The 18,074-nt window shown below is 38.7% G+C and overlaps 1 protein-coding gene across 2 annotated transcripts in view; it reads right to left on the minus strand.

Annotated features, from left to right (window-relative positions):
• The window catches only part of ZWILCH (zwilch kinetochore protein), a 38,260-nt gene that overhangs the window by 12,100 nt on the left and 8,086 nt on the right, over window positions 1-18,074 (minus strand). For both annotated transcript variants that reach the window (XM_059057726.2, XM_059057727.2), the window contains exons 4-14: window positions 16,060-16,178; window positions 13,038-13,237; window positions 12,439-12,509; window positions 11,616-11,771; window positions 10,247-10,318; window positions 6,098-6,191; window positions 5,545-5,594; window positions 4,777-4,882; window positions 4,166-4,245; window positions 2,588-2,744; window positions 2,068-2,096 (exon numbers count right to left, since the gene is read on the minus strand). In XM_059057726.2, the coding sequence (XP_058913709.1) occupies window positions 2,068-2,096; window positions 2,588-2,744; window positions 4,166-4,245; window positions 4,777-4,882; window positions 5,545-5,594; window positions 6,098-6,191; window positions 10,247-10,318; window positions 11,616-11,771; window positions 12,439-12,509; window positions 13,038-13,237; window positions 16,060-16,178 (1,134 nt within the window). The remainder of the gene's footprint in view (window positions 1-2,067; window positions 2,097-2,587; window positions 2,745-4,165; window positions 4,246-4,776; window positions 4,883-5,544; window positions 5,595-6,097; window positions 6,192-10,246; window positions 10,319-11,615; window positions 11,772-12,438; window positions 12,510-13,037; window positions 13,238-16,059; window positions 16,179-18,074) is intronic.

Below are 18,074 nucleotides of genomic sequence, written 5' to 3' on the forward strand. Positions count from 1 at the left end.
TATGAACCCTTAAAACTGGATGAGGGTGGCAGAGACACAGCATGAGAAGGACTTGACCCACTATTGCTGCCTTTGGAGATAGAAGAAGAGGACCAGGAGCCAAGGTATGGGTTGGCCCTTGGAAGCTGGGAACAGTCCTCAGTTTATAGCCAGCAAGAAAAGGGTACCTCTGTCCTATAATTATGAGGAATTGAATTCTGCTAATAACTCAAATGAGCAGGAAATGGATCCTCCCCTACAGGCAGGCTCCAGAAAGGAACACAGCCTGCCAACACCCTAATTTTAGCCTAGTGAGACCCAGACTAGACTTCCGAACACATTTGTTTGTGTTGCTTTAAGACACTAAGTGTGTGGTAATTTGTTATGGCAGCAATAGAAAACTAATATATCTGCAAACCACCTGCATCAGAATCATCTGGAGATGGAGATGGTTTGTTTAAAATGACATATTCCAGGGAGTTCCCTGGTGGCCTAGTGGTTAGGATTCTGGGCTTTCACTACCGCGGCCCAGGTTCAATCCCTGGTCAGGGAACTGAGATCCCACAAGCTGTGTGCAGTGCGGCCAAAAAAAAGACACATTCCAGAGCCCCTAGACCTACGAGTCACTGGGGCCCAGGAATTAGCATTTTAACAAGCCTTCTAGGAGATTCTCAAAGTTTAAGAACTATTGTGTCAAAAGTCTGGAGTCAGGGGCTTCCCTGGTGGCACAGTGGTTAAGAATCCTCCTGCCAATGCAGGGGACACGGGTTCAAGCCCTGGTCCGGGAAGATCCCACATGCTGGGGAGCAACTAAGCCCGTGAGCCACAACTACTGAAGCCCACGCGCCTAGAGCCCATGCTCTGCAACAAGAGAAGCCGCCCCAATGAGAGCCCACACACTGCAACGAACTGTAGCTCCTGCTCGCCACAACTAGAGAAAGCCTGCACACAGCAACAAAGACCCAATGCAGCCAATTAATTAATTAATTTTTTAAAAAAAAGGTCTGGAGTCAAACCACATTTAAAAAAACAGGCATATTAAATGACTTGAGGGGAATTCATAAAAATAAGGGTACTCATATTTGAGTGCTGAGATTAAGGGTGTATTTGCATTGTATTCTAATTTTCAAAATGTTATTACTTTTCTAAGTTTAAAAAAATGTATTAAAAGTTTCCACTAAAAATATACACACTTAAAAAAATGTTTAAACTCTGAATAGCAAAAATTAACCTCAAAAGAATCCAGCTGAGTCTTACTTTGCATAATAGATAAAGCTAGAGTTTTCCTATCTTGGCATTTTTATTAGAGATCAGATGTCATCTGAAGATCCATTTTCTAAAAGAATCTTACAACAAATGTCAAGGGTCCTTATGGATGCTCTTTAATCTCCTTAACTTTCTAAATCAAGACACTAGGAAAATAAAAAAGTTCATAATCATGACCCTAAAACCCAGAAGCATCTTTTAAAGAATTTTTTAATTTATTTTTTATACAGCAAGCTCTTATTAGTCATCCATTTTATACACATCAGTGTATACATGTCAATCCCAATCTCCCAATTCATCACACACACACCCCCGCCACTTTCCCCCCTTGGTGTCCATACGTTTGTTCTCTACATCTGTGTCTCAATTTCTGCCCTGCAAACCGGTTCATCTGTACCATTTTTCTAGGTTCCACATATATCAGAAGCATCTTTTGAATCAATATGTTAAGGAACATAACAAATTGTTTGGAAAGTAATCCTTCACGTGTAAAAGAAATGGGTCAAGAGAATACAAAGCAAATATTCCCTTATAAGGCCTATCAAAGAAAGGCATTCCTTAACCGTTTTAGATAAATGAGAGTTGTGGGAGTACATTGGTTTAATAAGCAGGATACAACTTTATGTCAGTATCATACATTTATAAAGAATGAGAAGTGACATTGATTGAATGGGCTACCTTTTTGTCTGTCATATTAGACAGTGTAATTGCCTGTCTTAATTCATCTGTTTCCTAGAACAGAGGCTGGCACAGAACAGACACTTAATAACTGTATGCAGAATGACCGAATAAAGAAAAACCAACTTTAGAATAAAAACTCACCAAATGATTCAAAGATGCAAGTTCTTGGCCTGTCAAGAAAAAACACATATATGCCAAATAAGCCTTAGGTATTATCTATTACAAATTAAGCAACCTAAGAAAAAAATTTCATAGTTCATATATAAAAGAAATGCTCAAGCTAAACAGTTCCTCACAAAAAGCCAAATTTCCTGGCACATTACACCATAAATATAAATTAATACTTATCCTAAAAATGATCACAGTTTGCCCCTAATAAAAACCACCAAGTAATGGGTATTAAAATAAAAAGCGTTTTTTATTTACTATATTAACCTCAAAGAATCTCAAAACATTTGAATTAAAGACAAACAAAAACTACAGTTATCTTTAATATAATATCTTTTTTGAGCAGGAAACTCGGGCTCAAAAAATGGGAGTGCTTGTCTCACAGTGAACCAGGGGCAAAGCCAGGACTACAAACAATTAGGGACAAGTACAAAGAGAAAATCTGAGAATACCTATGCAGCTTTTAATTTTTTGAGCTGGGAAATGGACTTACCTATGAAAAAACAGATATAATCTTTCTTCAGTTTATCCAAACCAATTTCCAAAAGCATCTGAACTGGAACAATCCCACTGAGAGAAACCGTGTCCATGGTTCCATGGTAAGACTGATGAATGAGCTTACTTAGTAAACTGTTACTCCCACTATGAAGCTAGAAATTGGGAAAAGTTTATAAAGCCACAAATAAAAATATAAAAAGTCCAGTAAGCAAAAGAGAAACAAACTGCATTAGCTAAAAGCTAAAACGTATAAGCTTACGTTTTTCATCACCTAAAATATTTGACATTTTCTCATTACTGTCCTTCTGTTATCTCTAATTTCCAACACAAACTTTTGCATTTTCTTTTTTTTAATACTATTTTCACTTTGCACTTGTTGTACATGGTAGCGATATACTTGTAAGTATCTCACAAACACAGAAACTCTCAAGAGAAAAATTCGATGGGCAAGACTAAAATGCATAGAATGACAAATGCCAAACGGGTAGGGTTTGCATGCTTCTGCTCTGGAGTGTATCTCCGTTCACACCTAGGAAAGTTTCTGTCATTGTCATGAATTGGCAGTTGTGTTATTTAAAATAATTCCTATTAGATGAAGAATCTTTTTGGTTCTAGCTTTTACCTTAGATTTTTCTTCATTATAAAACCACAAATTCATTATGGAAAATCCATGAAGTACAGAAATGTATAATGCAGTTAGAGAAACTCATTTGTAACCCTTCCACCAGAGGTGAATATCATGTTTTAGTGTATTTGTTTCCGGGTTTTTCTCTCCAAAATTTATATATATATATATATATATATATATATTTTTTTTTGCGGTATGCGGGCCTCTCACTGTTGTGGCCTCTCCCGTTGCGGAGCACAGGTTCCGGACGCACAGGCCCAGCGGCCATGGCTCACGGGCTCAGTCGCTCCGCGGCACGTGGGATCCTCCCGGACCAGGGCACGAACCCGTGTCTCCTGCATCGGCAGGCGGATTCTCAACCACTGCGCCACCAGGGAAGCCCCAAAATTTATATTTTTTATACAATAGTGTATAATCCTTTCTTTTTACTGAACACTGTAAGCATTTCTCCACATCATCTGTGGCAACTATTACATGTGCCATTATGTGGCTATATCATTATTTACTTAGGCATTCCATTAATAGTGAAAATTCAGGTCATTTACAATTTTTGCTACTGTAAATGAGGCTGTAATGACTATCATTATACATAAAATCTTGATACGTATTCCTGTGCATGGCCTTAGGATGGATACATTTCAAGGATCTCAATACATTATCATAACTGCTTTTTAGAGAGTGTTCCAATTTGTACTCTCATTAGTATATGAGAACAATCATTCATAGCAACAGTAATGACAATATTAGTAGCTTACAAATACTGTGCACTTAACTATGAACTAGGTGCTAAGTGCTTCACATGAATTAAGGAACCTGTCCAAGTTTACACAGCTAGGAAGTGGCAGAGCTAGAATTCAAACTCAGGCAGTCTGCTCCAGAGCTTATGTCCTTAACCAGTTTGCTATCCTGCTTAGAAAAGGTTCTCACACACACTATTAAACCTACCCATGGCTGTATATCACCACGCTGTAGACTCTGGATGATCAACGTGAAACACTTCACCAAGTCTTGATAAGAAATCACACCTTGGAAAGCAAGTTAGTCTAACATTACTTTCATGGTTATCTCTGCAGATCAAATATGTCATTCATTTTAAGGATACACAAATGAAATGTAAGACAAGTATCTGAACTTTATGGATGGGGAAGGGGGAAAGAAATTAAAGCCCCCCTCACCCCCAAAAAAAGAATTTTTAAAGAAAGAAATTAAACCCATTGCCATAAAATAACATACTTAGTAAAATATTATGGAATATCTTTTCCTAATAATTATAATTTCACTAAGGTATATGTTTTGGTTCATATAAATACAGCATAAAAACCACCTAGGTCTTACACTTCCGGCAAGAGAAAAGAACAGGTTCTACGAATTGCCTTGTCTTAGGAAAATTCTTGAGTAAAATGTGCCAATGCATTATTAGAAATGAGTTTGATAAAACAAGAACCAGATGTCCACACAAGACTAGCAGTACACATTGTATTATTTTCAAAAGACTTAAAAGTAAACCTAAGAAATAACAGGAAAAATTTTATTTCACAATCCTGATGGACACCTACTACTACTCATTTTGCACCACAGCTGCTCAGCAAAATCGAAATCACCCCGTACTGTGAGAAGACACTCCATGGACTGATCAACTGCAGCAGAGTCATGTTTCACTGTCTGGAAAAGAAGTGAGTGTCAGAGAATACTCAGTTTATTTTTTAAAAAGTGCAACAGTTTAAGGCCAATAAGCTTTCAAATGCTGCTCTGAGAAAAGGTGGGGTCATGAACACATGCAAAGAGAGATGTGAATGCATCTTCTATAATTTCATCCACTAATGAGGAGATACAAATAAATAGACAGTGAAAACTGGGACCTCTAAAATTGTTTTTAAACTCTGATGCCTAAAAGCAAGCATTCAACTTTCCTCCCAAGGAAAAATATTTAATTAAATTACCTTTGTCTCCATTTTCCTATTTGTCAAATGACAACATATTAAGTGCAATTTAATAGTACCATCTGTGGCATATTAACATGCCATCTCATAACATATTAATAATATACTATAATAATATTACCCCACAGTATAGTAACATATTCATTTCCATTTCTCTGCAGTTAAGTGATTAATAATAAATATGTACTAGTTCTCTTTAAAAATATTCATTGGTTCTCAAGGAAAATAATCACTAGTGCTGACATTAAAGACCAACAAAAAACTACTCTCAAAATGCTACCTTGGCTGTAGCAGATCCATTTGAGATTGTATGACGTGAAAGACAACAGTACAACCAAATTTTACAAGCTCTTTCAGTGTGCATTTCTGATAATAATCACTTACCTCTGTGGTTTTTTTCGTAGAATCACCAAATTCATCCAGCTTATTTAAGTCTAGAAAGTGGCAAAAGCTTATTAACTCTGGATTTTATTTTCCTTCATTCCAAATTATTTCCATCCTAATCCTATTTTCAAATGGCAAATGAGGATAGTAGAAGTATAACCAGGTATTTTAGCAAATTACTTAACTCTCCAATGGAGGTCAAAATAGATACCCACTAGGTAGGGGTGTAAAGATGAACTAAGATACTATGAAAGACCCTGACACACAAAGCACATGGTAGGCGCTCAAAGGTTACAATCTCAAATATGATTGCAGTATATAAAATGTAAATTAAATAAGTATTATTAATTCTTAAAATCATTGAGAGCTTTACAGTTAGCAATTCAGAATGGAAGCTGCCCCTCTCACCATGACAGACCTCATAGCTTTAGATATATCCCAACCAAAAAGAATATCAAGCATAAAAAGACAATTTACATTTAAATATAGCAAGCATAAATTCCCAATTAAGAAAAATAAACAAAAAACAAGCATAAGTTAGGAAAACAAACACCATTCAGAAATTCCTGCACAAGTTCAACAGCAGATTTTGCTTCCAGAGACTCAGGCCATTCAGTTACACCAGTCCTCAAACCATCAGCTAAAACCTGTGAGAGATTAAAAAAAAAAAACAAAAAAACCCAAAAAACTTGTTAGCAAAAAACATAGTTTAATCGGTAAAATGTATTTAGTAATAATATTAGTACATATATATATATATATATTTTTTTTTTTTTTAACTTGGCCATACCACGTGGCTTGTAGGATTTTAATTCTCTGACCAAGGATCAAACCCGGGCCCTCGGCACTGAGAGCGTGAAGTCCTAATCACTGGACTGCCAGGGAATTCCTAGTACCTTGAATTCTTCAATGTTTAATGAGATGCCAGGAACTGTTCTAAATGTTTCATATGCAGTATGTTATTTAATCCTCACAAAAACCCTATGAGGCAGATACTACTAGCACTCCCATTTTACTGAGACTAAGAGGTTAATTAACTTGCTTAAGGTCACACAGTTAGTAACTGACAGTGCCAGGACATATATCCAGCAGTTTTATGCTAAAGATGGTATTCTCAACTCTCATTATATATGCATAGGTGCTATAAAGGATTCAAGACCTATGAGCCTGCCTTGAAGATACTTCTAATTTTGGTCAAGAAGGACCCATAATACAGATGAAATAACTGGGGAACAACAAATGTGAGACTGAGTGGAAGTTTACATAAAAATACCATGAATGTGTATGCCTATACCTACAATATCTAAACTGAACTAAGGAAAGAGGTCGAGGTCAAGATAGGCTGGAATGGCCAGAGGAACGATGTGAAACATTACCTCAACTCAAATGCAGGAACCACTGGCTACAGAGCAGGGGATAAGATGAAGAAGGTGGGATGATTCTGCCAAGGGTGGAGAAAACACCCAGGAAACAGCGGCAAATAAGAGTACAAGGAACAGGGATTAGACAGGAATAGTGGTCTTAAAACTTAAAAAGATTTTTTATTTCATCTGGAAGACAACAGCCACTGTTGATTTTTTGACATGAAAATGACATGATCAAGCAGTTAAGAATTCTCCCGTCAGAAATACTCAGGATAGAGTCTAAGGAAAAAAGAAAGTACAGTGTTTCTCAATAGGAGTGAGATCATCCTCCATCCCCAGGGAGTCCGTGGAAAAACGTGAAGATAAATTTTGGCATCACAGTGACTGTGTGTACGGGAGCTCTTTGAGCATTTAGTTTGGTGGGGGCCAAGGATGCTACACATCTTGCAATGTGTACAATGGTCCCAAACCACAAAGAATGATCCTGCCCAAGATGCCCAGAGTGTGTGTCCCTGTTGAGAACAATGAAGGATCATTAGAGTGGTCCAGAAGGGAGGTAATAAGGGCTTTAACTAAGATGGGCACAGTGAGATACCTCAAAGCGAAAAAACAAACAGTACATTCGAGAGAGACACAGACAGAAATATATAAGAAATAGAAGAAAAAAATCCTACTTATTTATAAAAATACAGGCGATTGAACTTGGAGAGACGATGGCCACGTGCACGTCTAAGAGTCTGAATTTCTAAGGGAGATTGTAACAAAGCATGGACTTTCAAGTCAGACAGACAGACATGTATTCGAATGAGTTTTAAACCAGCTCTTCTACTTACCAGTTGCTGACACCTCAGGCAAAATAACCGAACCACCTAGCACCACACGCTGGGCACACAGTAGAGTGGCAGCTTCTAGCTGTGGCATTAACTAGAGATAGTTCTTACTAAAGTAAAAGACAGGGTTTCTTGCCTGTGAAACTGAAGGAATGATGAAATCACAGAAATAAATGGGGGGCTTATTAAGGGGATCTAGTCTGGAGATTTCAAGTTTCATTTTGGACATACTGAATGGGAGGGAAGAGCCCTCTACTCAAGTGGGAACTAATTTGATGGAAGTGGGAAAGATCAGAAGTGGCAGCAGCTTAAAGATGGGAGTCTGGAGTTCCCTCGTGAAGACACTAGTCAAATCACTAAATGGATAAGCCCTCTGCCGGGGTGGAGAAAGGAGGGCAGAGACAGGAAGGTAGAAGTAGGATGGAAGCCCACAGGAAGGGTCCTGAAAGAGGAGCTCTCAAGAAAGAAGAAAGGTGAGAAAGGTAGAAAAAGTACCAAGTTTTTTACAAACAGGGAAGTAATGAGAGGAGGTAAAAGTATGAAAAACACCTGGTACTGTGCTAGAAGCTGAAGGTACAGTGGGGTACTTGGCACTCAAGCCTATTAGGGGAGACAGAGAAGTAAACAAATTACTGTTTGATAAACCATCTGACAAGGGGGGTGTGTAAGGTTCTACGGCAGCATGAAGCACAGGCAGCATAAGCTATTATGGGGGATCAGGGCAATCATCTGAGTTGAAGATGTCACAGACAGCTAACCCAGCAAAGAGGTGGAAGAAGGGCACACTAGGCAGAACAACACACACACACACACACACACACACACACACACACACACACACACACACACACACACACACACACACACACACACACCAGAAAGTGACAGTGTGATGGGACTGGAGCTGCTACAAGCAGGGAGCTCAGTATGGCAAAGTAGGGAGTGAGATTAAGCTAAAGAAATAAGTAGGAGCCAATAAGAACATGAAAAGATGCTCAATGTTATTAGCCATCATGGAAATGCAAATCAAAACCATAACGAGGGACTTCCCTGGCAGTCCAGTAGTTAAGACTCCATGCTTCCACTGCAGCGGGCACCAGTTCAATCCCTAGTTGGGGAACTAAGATCCCACATGCCTAGTGGCACAGCCCCAAAAAACAAAACAACCCCATAAACAAACCATAATGAGATACCACTTCATCCCCACTAGGATGGCTGTAACAACAATAAAAAAGACAGTATCAAGCATTGGCAAAGATATGGAGAAAATGGAACCCTCATACACTGCAGGTGGGAATGTAAAATGATTCAGCCACTTTGGAAAAGATACAGTTTGGCAGTTCCTCAAAAGGTTAAACATAGTTACCATATGACCCAGCAACTCCACCCAAGAGATGTGTAAACATGTCACATAAAAACTTATACACGACTATTCATGGCAGCATTATTCATAAATAGACAAAAAGTAGGAACAACCAAAACATATATCAACTGATGAACGGATAAACAAAAATGCAGTACATATGCACACTGGAATGTTATTCAGTAATAAAAAGGAACAAAGTACTACAGAAAGTAGATTAGTGGCTGCCAGGGGCTGGCAGGGGTGGGAGGTTTCTGCTAATGGGTATGGGGTTTCTTTTTGGGGTGATGAAAATACTCTAAAATTAAATATGGTCATGGTTGTACAACTCTGTCAGTATACTAAAAACTATTGAATAGTATACTTAAAATGAGTGAATTTTATGGGATGTAATTTCTATCTCAATAAAGCTGTTAAAAAAAAAAAAAAAAAGAAAAAAGAAGTAAGTAGGGCAGTGACTGGATATAACTGGCTTTGTATGCCAAGCTAAGACATTTGGAATTTCTACTGCATTAAAATGACTCTGCCCAACGCCCTACCAGGACTTCCCTGGTGGTCCAGTGGTTAAGAATCCACCTTCCAATGAACTAAGATCCCACATGCTTAGGGTCACCTAAACCCACCCACCTCAACTAGAGAGGAGCCATAAGGAAAGATCCCGCATGTCGCAACTAAGATCTGTCGCAGCCAAAAGTAAATAAATAAACACATAAATAAACAAAATGAGTGCCCCCCCACACCCCTGAGATTGAATTTGTAGAGTGGAGCTTAAATTACTGAAACATAAAAACACATGCTCATTAATCTTCAGCATCAATCAAAATCCCAGTTAGTAACAAGCAGATTATACACACATTTGGAAATAACTGGCAACCGACTCACCTGGAAAGAGGGTTCCATCTTATGAATAGAACTCAAATACTTCGTAGAAAAGGCAAAAGAACTGTTACCCATTAACTACTAACTGATGAATGCTCCCTTTAACTGCAAGGACAATTACCACACAGTAACGCTGCCCCAATTGCCAAGCACATAACATTTGGAACAATTTTGAAGAACACAAAACTAAATAACAATGATACTAGCAAACATTTTAATGAAAACATGAGATTTAATACAAGTTACAATTCCAGAAGGATACTCACAAGGAAAAATTTCAGTTGTCTGTGAAGATGATTCAGAGGACCTCTGGGCTCTCCCAATTCCACCTTAATATTCTGAAAAGTTCCCAGAGTCAGTTTTCACTGATAATCCCATCTTCTCTGCATCAGGGTCACAGTTATTTGCATTTCAAACTACCCACACACTTAAAAATATATTTCATAAAGCACTAGTGAATTGAAAAAGTAGGTCAACACTGCATTTAGAACATCTTCCCCAGGGATACCATAGACCCCACCCATCCCAATACAGTACCCTAAATTCAGGCCACCAGAACCCCTCTCTATACCACAACTGCAGCTACATGGAACACATGCTCTCCAACTCCGTCCCACTGAATTTCCAAAATGACAAGGAGTAGAAATATAAATAAATACATCTCAAGACTCGGTGACAAACTTAGCATTACCACACACCAAAAACAACACCCTCCCTCCCCCAATAAATATGCTCATTAGACTGCTAACTGTTAAATCTACAATGTGTTGTCTTAGTCAGAGGTCAAAGTTTTATAAACCTAAAACCTTAAAAAAAAAAAACGCAGGAGGGATGGCTTGAAAGAGAAGAAAATAGTAAATGCCAGTATGTAAATTCCTATTGCAGGAAAAGAAAAGCTCTAAAAATATAATTATCCATGAGCCACCAAGCTGAGGAAACCACTTGTAACACTATCCAGGCCTTTGTGTACACATTTTTAAAAACCATAGTTGAGATCTTACTGTACATATAATTTTGTATTTTGGGGGTCTTTTTTTTCTCCCCTTAATAATAAGCATTTTCTCTCATTATTAAAGATACTTTAAATCATTATTTAAAATATATATATATATATATATATATACACTATTTCATCATGAAAACCTATTTAAATCATTTTCCTACTGACTATTCAGGTTTTATTTTTAATATTTTCTAAACACAGCTATGTGACTGCATTGAATATCTGTCCATATATTTTTGTTACCAATTCTGATTAATTTCTTAAGAGAGATTCTAGAAATGTAAATATAGATGAAAGGTCTGAATAGAATAATGATTCTTGATGTGTTGCCAATATCTGCACTCTTACGACCAGCAGAGACTATAAGTCACTGTCATGATTCCGTTTGAGTCCCCACTCAAGAGACTTTATTAATCATAATTGCAGCACTGTGGATAACTGATAGATCAGATCACCTGGCAAAACCTCCACTGGCTGCTCTGGTGAGACTTCAGGGGCAAGCTGAGCCTTTCAGAGCTGCCCAGGGAGAGCTACGCCTGGGGCTGGGCTGGAAGCATGGAGCACTAGCAACAGGCAAGTTCAAAGTAAATCCACACTGAGTAAACTCAACAGAAAGAAGGGTTTGCTCCTACCAGAGTTGCAGTTGAAGAGAGTGGAGGGATTTGAAGAATCTCATCCACAGGACTCCAGGAAATATCCAAAGTGATCGTAGTTTGCGAGGCAGCAACTGTATCATCCAAGGCAGTGGACTTAAAGAGCTCATACTGGGCAAAGCCACTGGCTGTTAACTGAAAGAGTGCATCCAGCAGACCATTAGCTATGCTTTCACAAGGCCAAAGACCCATTATCAAAATGACTTTGACTTTTTTCCCAAAAGAAAAAGTGTCGAGGGCTTCCTTGGTGGTACAGTGGTTAAGAATCCACCTGCCAATTCAGGGGACACAGTATCAAGCCCTAGTCTGGGAAGATCCCATATGCCGCAGAGCAACTAAGCCCATGAACCACAACTACTGAGCCCACATGCCACAACTACTGAAGCCCACGAGCCCTAGAGCCCGTGCTCCACAACAAGAGAAACCACCGCAATGAGAAGGCTGTGCACTGCAACGAAGAGTAACCCCTGCTCGCCACAACTAGAGAAAGCCCGTGCACAGCAACAAAGACCCAATGTAGCCAAAAATAAATAAATAAATTTATAAAATAAATAAATAAAATTTGTTTAAAAAAAATATTCCGTGCTTTTATCCCAAATGGAGAATAAGACAATTCTTTTTCATCACAAAGATTAGCTAAAAGGCAAGGCATATATTTTCAGTCATTAGTTGATATGAAAATAAACATTTTGATACTACAGACAAATATCTAGTCATATTAGGAGTGAAAAAACCTTTACACTAGGAAGGCAGATTGTTAGCAGTTTGAAGAAAATAATATGAATAGAAGAGAAATACTTACAGTAGACAAGTGATGTCTTTTCTTGTGTGAATTTTTGAGGTCTTCAAGATTTACAGAATAATTTTTATCAGCTATAGGACATGAAAGAAAGAAAAAAACGTTACAGGTACAATTCAAAATTACATCATTAGAGCTAGAAAATTATAATCCCTCAAATTCTGAGGATATCACAACTTAACAGTAATAGTTGTTGAAATTAAATTTTAAATCACAGATGAAATGTTTTTAAAAGAAGGAAAGTGGAACAGAGGTCAATAATACTACCAAAAGTATAATTAAAGGCCCACTATGAAACTGGAATTATATTCAACTTTTTTTATCCTCCAATGAAAATTTCCAAAAATACACACATATAAATGAAATGAAACCCAAATAAAACAGCCATAAACGCCTGTTCGGACTTCTGGAAATCTGTTTCTGGACTATCCCCTACATGCTGCAAGTTACACACTGCAGTAGATTCATGGTGGCTAACACAAGTTCCACTGTGTGCACCTCCCTCTTAACAATATCAAGTTTCAGTAAAAACCACAAAGCAATAACTATACAGATAAATATATACACACCCCCCCACAAAAGTAAGAGAAGTGAGCTCTCACCTTTACAGGTGACCATGCACAAGACAATTCCTGTGATGATGTTATTGGTTATGATAAGCTCAGCTCCCAGCCAACAGGTACCTTCAGGATCTGAACCATCACACCTTACCCAAAGGGGAGGAAGGGCAGTAACTGGCCGATTAATCTTCAAATGGGTCATATTAGGATTGTGAGCCATGGTGTAAAGTCCAATTAACTGCCTTGGAAACAACAGTAGGAAGAATAAATTAGACGTAGAGACTGTCAATCAGTCAAAAGTTTCCTTTTCCAAAGATATCATGAACAGATTTTATACCCAATTCCAATGTGTGGGGTTTTTCCTTACACCAAGCAATTCTGACACCAGCTGGGTATCCTACAATTCAACTCAATTCTGACACTATCTACCCAAGGATAGCATCAGCTCCCACAGGTTAAAGCCTCAGTCCTACAAGACTGCCTCCCCCCAACTTCCAATCGCCAAATTCCAAGTCAAGGTTGTCATCTGTGTGTCTATAGATTGCAGGTCCCAACAACCCCCTCCTTGGGTTAAATTAACATGCTAGAGCTGCTCACAGAACTCAGAGAAACATTTTACTTGCTAGATTACCAGTTTATTATAAAAGGGTAGAACTCAGAAACAGCCAGATGGAAGAGATGCAAAGGGAAAAGTATGAGGAAAAGGGCACAGAGCTTCCACGGCCTCTCCTAGCAAGCCACTCTCCCAGCACCTCCATGTGTTCACCAACTCAGAAGCTCTCCAAACCCTCTTCTTTTGGGTTTTTATGAAGGTTTCATTACATAGTCACAATTGATTAAATCACTGGCCACTGGTGACTGAACTTAACTTCCAGCCCCTCTCTCCCCCAGAGGCTGGGTGGGACTCAAAGTTCCAACCCTCCAGTCACATGCATGGTTCCCCTGGCAAGCAGCCCCCATTCTTAGGTTACCTGGGGTGGGGGTCCCAAAGTCACCTCATTAACATAACAAAAGAAAAAGACACCTTTATAGTTCTCCACACTTAGGAAATTCCAAAGGTTTCAGGAGTTGGGTGCCAGGAACAGCAGACAAAGACCAAATATGTTTCTTATTATATATCACAATATCACAGAATCCCAGAAACAAAAATCTGGAAATTAAGTGGCAAAATACATAAAAGTTTCTTCACCAAGTGAAGAAGTGGGAGCAGGGTACACAAGGCAGATCGAGAAGTGACAAAAAAAAAAAAAATGATAAAGTGTAGCTACTACAAGCAGGGAGTTCAATATGGCAGGGATAGAGGGTCATTGGGAGTGGAAGTAGGCTGTGAGATTAAGCAAAAGAAATAACAGGATATGTCAATTATATCTCACTAAACCTCTGGGGTGGGAGAAAGAAGCCAATAAATATATGAAAAGATGCTTGAGGTCATTAGTCATGGAACACTTAAGGAAATTTGAATATAGTCTGTGGATTAGATGATAATATTGTAAAAATGTTAAATTTCCAGATTTTGATGACTGTTCTGTGGTTATATAAGAGAATGTATTAGATCCTAGGAAATACATAGTGAAGTATTTAGGGGTAAAGGAGCATGATGTCTCCAACATACTGTTAATATTTCACTTAAAAAAACGTGTGCGTGTGATACATGTTTGCTATATAGACGGGGGAGTGGGCAGGAGTAGGAGCAGAGGAGGAGGAATAAGCGACAGGATCACAGAGCAGAGACAGCAAAATGTAAATAACTGGTCAATCTGGTTAAGGGTACACAGAAGTTCCTGAACTAGTCTTTTAATTCTTCTGTAAATTTGAGTGTATCAGAATTAAAAGTTACCAAAAATATGGCTTAAAATTTTTTTCAAAGAGATGAAAACTAAACTTATTACCAACAGATGTTCAGAAAAAGCATTTCTAAGGGATTGTACTTCAATAAAGAAATACAATAATCTCAGAAGGAAGGTCTGAAATGCAAGAAGAAATGGAGTGCAAAGAAATGATAAGCCTATGGATAAATCCAAACAAACACTGGCTGGACAAAACAATGCAAATAAATAATGTTCAAGCTGTGGGACAGAAAACAAAAAAAGCCAAACATGACTTAAAATCAAGAAGCCAAGAAAGAAAAGACTGATTAACTACAAAAGATTTTAAAATCTTCTACACAGAAAAACAGAACAAAACCAAAAAACCCCACCATGAAGGAAAGTCACTTTGTGAATATTGTTATTATGGTCCTTATTCTCTAATATTGTTCTATATATAACCAGATCCTCCAGGATGCCTTGACAGCAAAGACTCTTGGTTTTGGAGTTGAGGGAGGCTGGGCAGACAGAAAGTCATATGTTGGGGGTGGGTAGTGAAACTGGCAAAGCAGACAAAGGCGGTAGGGTTTCTAACAGGGGCACTACTGGCAACTGGGTGGGATAATTCCTCGTTGGACAGGAGAGCCCCATGCATTGCAGGACATTTACCATCCACGGCCCAGGCCAAAAGCTCCCCTGAATCACTGTGACAATCAAAAAGTATCCCTGCATATATCCAATTGCCTGCTGAGTATGGCACCCCTCATGGAGGATCACTGGATTCGATGCTGAAGGCTCCTATGTGTCACTCATAAGGAATTTGGATTTTATCATGAGGCAAAAGAACCACTGAAGGATTTTTAAGCAGGGAAGCAATACAGTTAGGCTTTCATTTTATAAAGATCACTCTGGCAGCAGTGAGGAAAAAAGACTGGCAAGGAACCAGATTAGAAATAAGGAAAACAAAACAAAACAAAAAGAAATAAGGAAAACAATTATGAAGCAACAACAGTAAAACAGTATAGGGGAATGGAGAAAGGGAAGCTCACTGCAGTCGTCTTAGTTAGGCTTGGGATACCTATGGTACAGTCAAGGGACAGTCAAGTAGAGCTATCCTTAGAGAATTGAGTATATACATCAAGGGGGAGGCGAAAAGAGAGAGGGAGGGATCTAGCTAGATACGTATTTTTTCCCCAATGTTTATAAGAACACTTCTATTTAAATCCTACCCTCTACCCCTACACTAAGAAAAAACTTACCTGGCTCTCCCAACTGGTAAAGCAAGTGGTCCAACATTTTCACCAGTAGAGAAATCAGAAATAGCAGTTTCTTCAGATTGTAGTTCTTCAACATGACTTGTTTCTTCCTTTTCTAAAGGCTTTAAAAATGTTTAATTATTTAACCAGGTAAAAGAACACTTAAGGTAATGGTCAACTTTTCACTATGCTAGAACATAACGTACTGATTTCTAAACGCTTAAGCAAAAAATGATTGGGTTATGACAAGAATCATAGCTACAAACCAATTTGGTACCAATAAACCTCACGGTCAGAAGCATTTCCACTGTCCTATAAAGTTATTTATCTAAGTTGCTACTGATAAAGGAAGTATCTGATACCATCAGAAAAGGAAGTGCTCTACCACGTACAAAATGATGTACAAACACCAAGGGAAACCCATGGAAGACTCCCTGATTTTGTCACTCCACAAACTTGAAGGTTCACAGCCCTTACTCCTTAAGTCTACTCCTCTTAGGGCTATCAGCTCTCATTTGTGTTTCTGATATCCATGTGTTTAAGTAGTTAAATAGCTCAGTTCTGCCAATAATAACAATAATTTTACGAATTAACATTTCCTGAGCATGTATTATGTACCAGTACTGTTCCAAGCTTTCTTTCATTTTTCATAAAAACCCTGAGATAGATACTGTTATTAACCCTGTTTTATAGACTGGAAAACTGAGCTAGTGAATGGCTGAACAGCTTGCCTAGAATAACACAGCTGCTGAGCGGCAAAACTAACATTTGAATCTAGGTAGTCTGACTTCAAAACTCAAGTTCTTATCCACTAAGCTCTTCTAGCAGTAAATACTTAATAGGTATTTGACCTAGATGTTTCCTCAACTTTGAATTTCTTCTGCCAGATTCCAGATTTTATTCCCTTCCAGGCCTGGATTTCCAAATAGTTGCTATAAGTATCCAAGAAATGTCATTTTTCCTTCCGTTCTACTTTTCAATACCCATCTACCTAAAGCTCATGCTTTAAGCTCTACTGATCTTTGTAGAAATAAAGCCCATTTTAATTGGTCCCCATCCAAAAATGCCAGGTAACTCCTCACAGCTCCAAGCTGCATCCTCACTAGTATCCCAACCAATTTCCACAAATCTCTCTGCTCATCTTCACCTTTTCCCAGATAACTCATCTTCATCCTACCATCTTCATTTCTTCAGCTTTTGCTCAACAAACATTTTCCCTTCTATGGGAAAAGACTAAATTCAACCACATAATTCACCTATAATTATTTTCCAAGCATCTGTCCACCACTGATAAGCATCATTAATACAAAAGACAAATAAATATGTCCCCTCCTCAGAAAGAAGTTTCTGTGTGTATTTAAAATAAAGAGCTCTCTTGGGGCTTCCCGGGTGGCGCAGTGGTTGAGAATCTGCCTGCTAATGCAGGGGACACGGGTTCGAGCCCTGATCTGGGAGGACCCCACATGCCGCGGAGCAACTAGGCCCGTGAGCCACAACTACTGAGCCTGCGCATCTGGAGCCTGTGCTCCGCAACAAGAGAGGCCGCGATAGTGAGAGGCCCGCGCACCGCGATGAAGAGTAGCCCCCGCTTGCCACAACTAGAGAAAACCCTCGCACAGAAACGAAGACCCAACATAGCAAAAATTAATTAATTAATTAATAAACTCCTACCCCCAACATCTTAAAAAAATTTAAAAAAATAAAAAAAAATAAAGAGCTCTCTGTTCATTCATCTCAATCCCGGTCCAGACAGCATGTGGTCCCTAAAGCAGACAGAGATATTCCTTCTAAAGGAACATCCACTTTCCCCTATTAGATCCTGTTCCTATCTACTTCAGGAAACAATATACCCAAGAATGGGTCCTGGCCCCAAAGCAACTGTGTAATGTGACAGCATTATCAGCACTCAGTTAACATCACTGTTAACTGCTCTGCCAAAACAGTTCCCGAACTTCAAACACAAAGGTGCAGTGTCCAGGGCAGAACTAGAGATGCACATGTAGAGAACAAACATATGG

The sequence above is a fragment of the Kogia breviceps genome, chromosome 3 (assembly GCF_026419965.1).
Source record: "Kogia breviceps isolate mKogBre1 chromosome 3, mKogBre1 haplotype 1, whole genome shotgun sequence".
NCBI classification, from domain to species: domain Eukaryota; kingdom Metazoa; phylum Chordata; class Mammalia; order Artiodactyla; family Physeteridae; genus Kogia; species Kogia breviceps.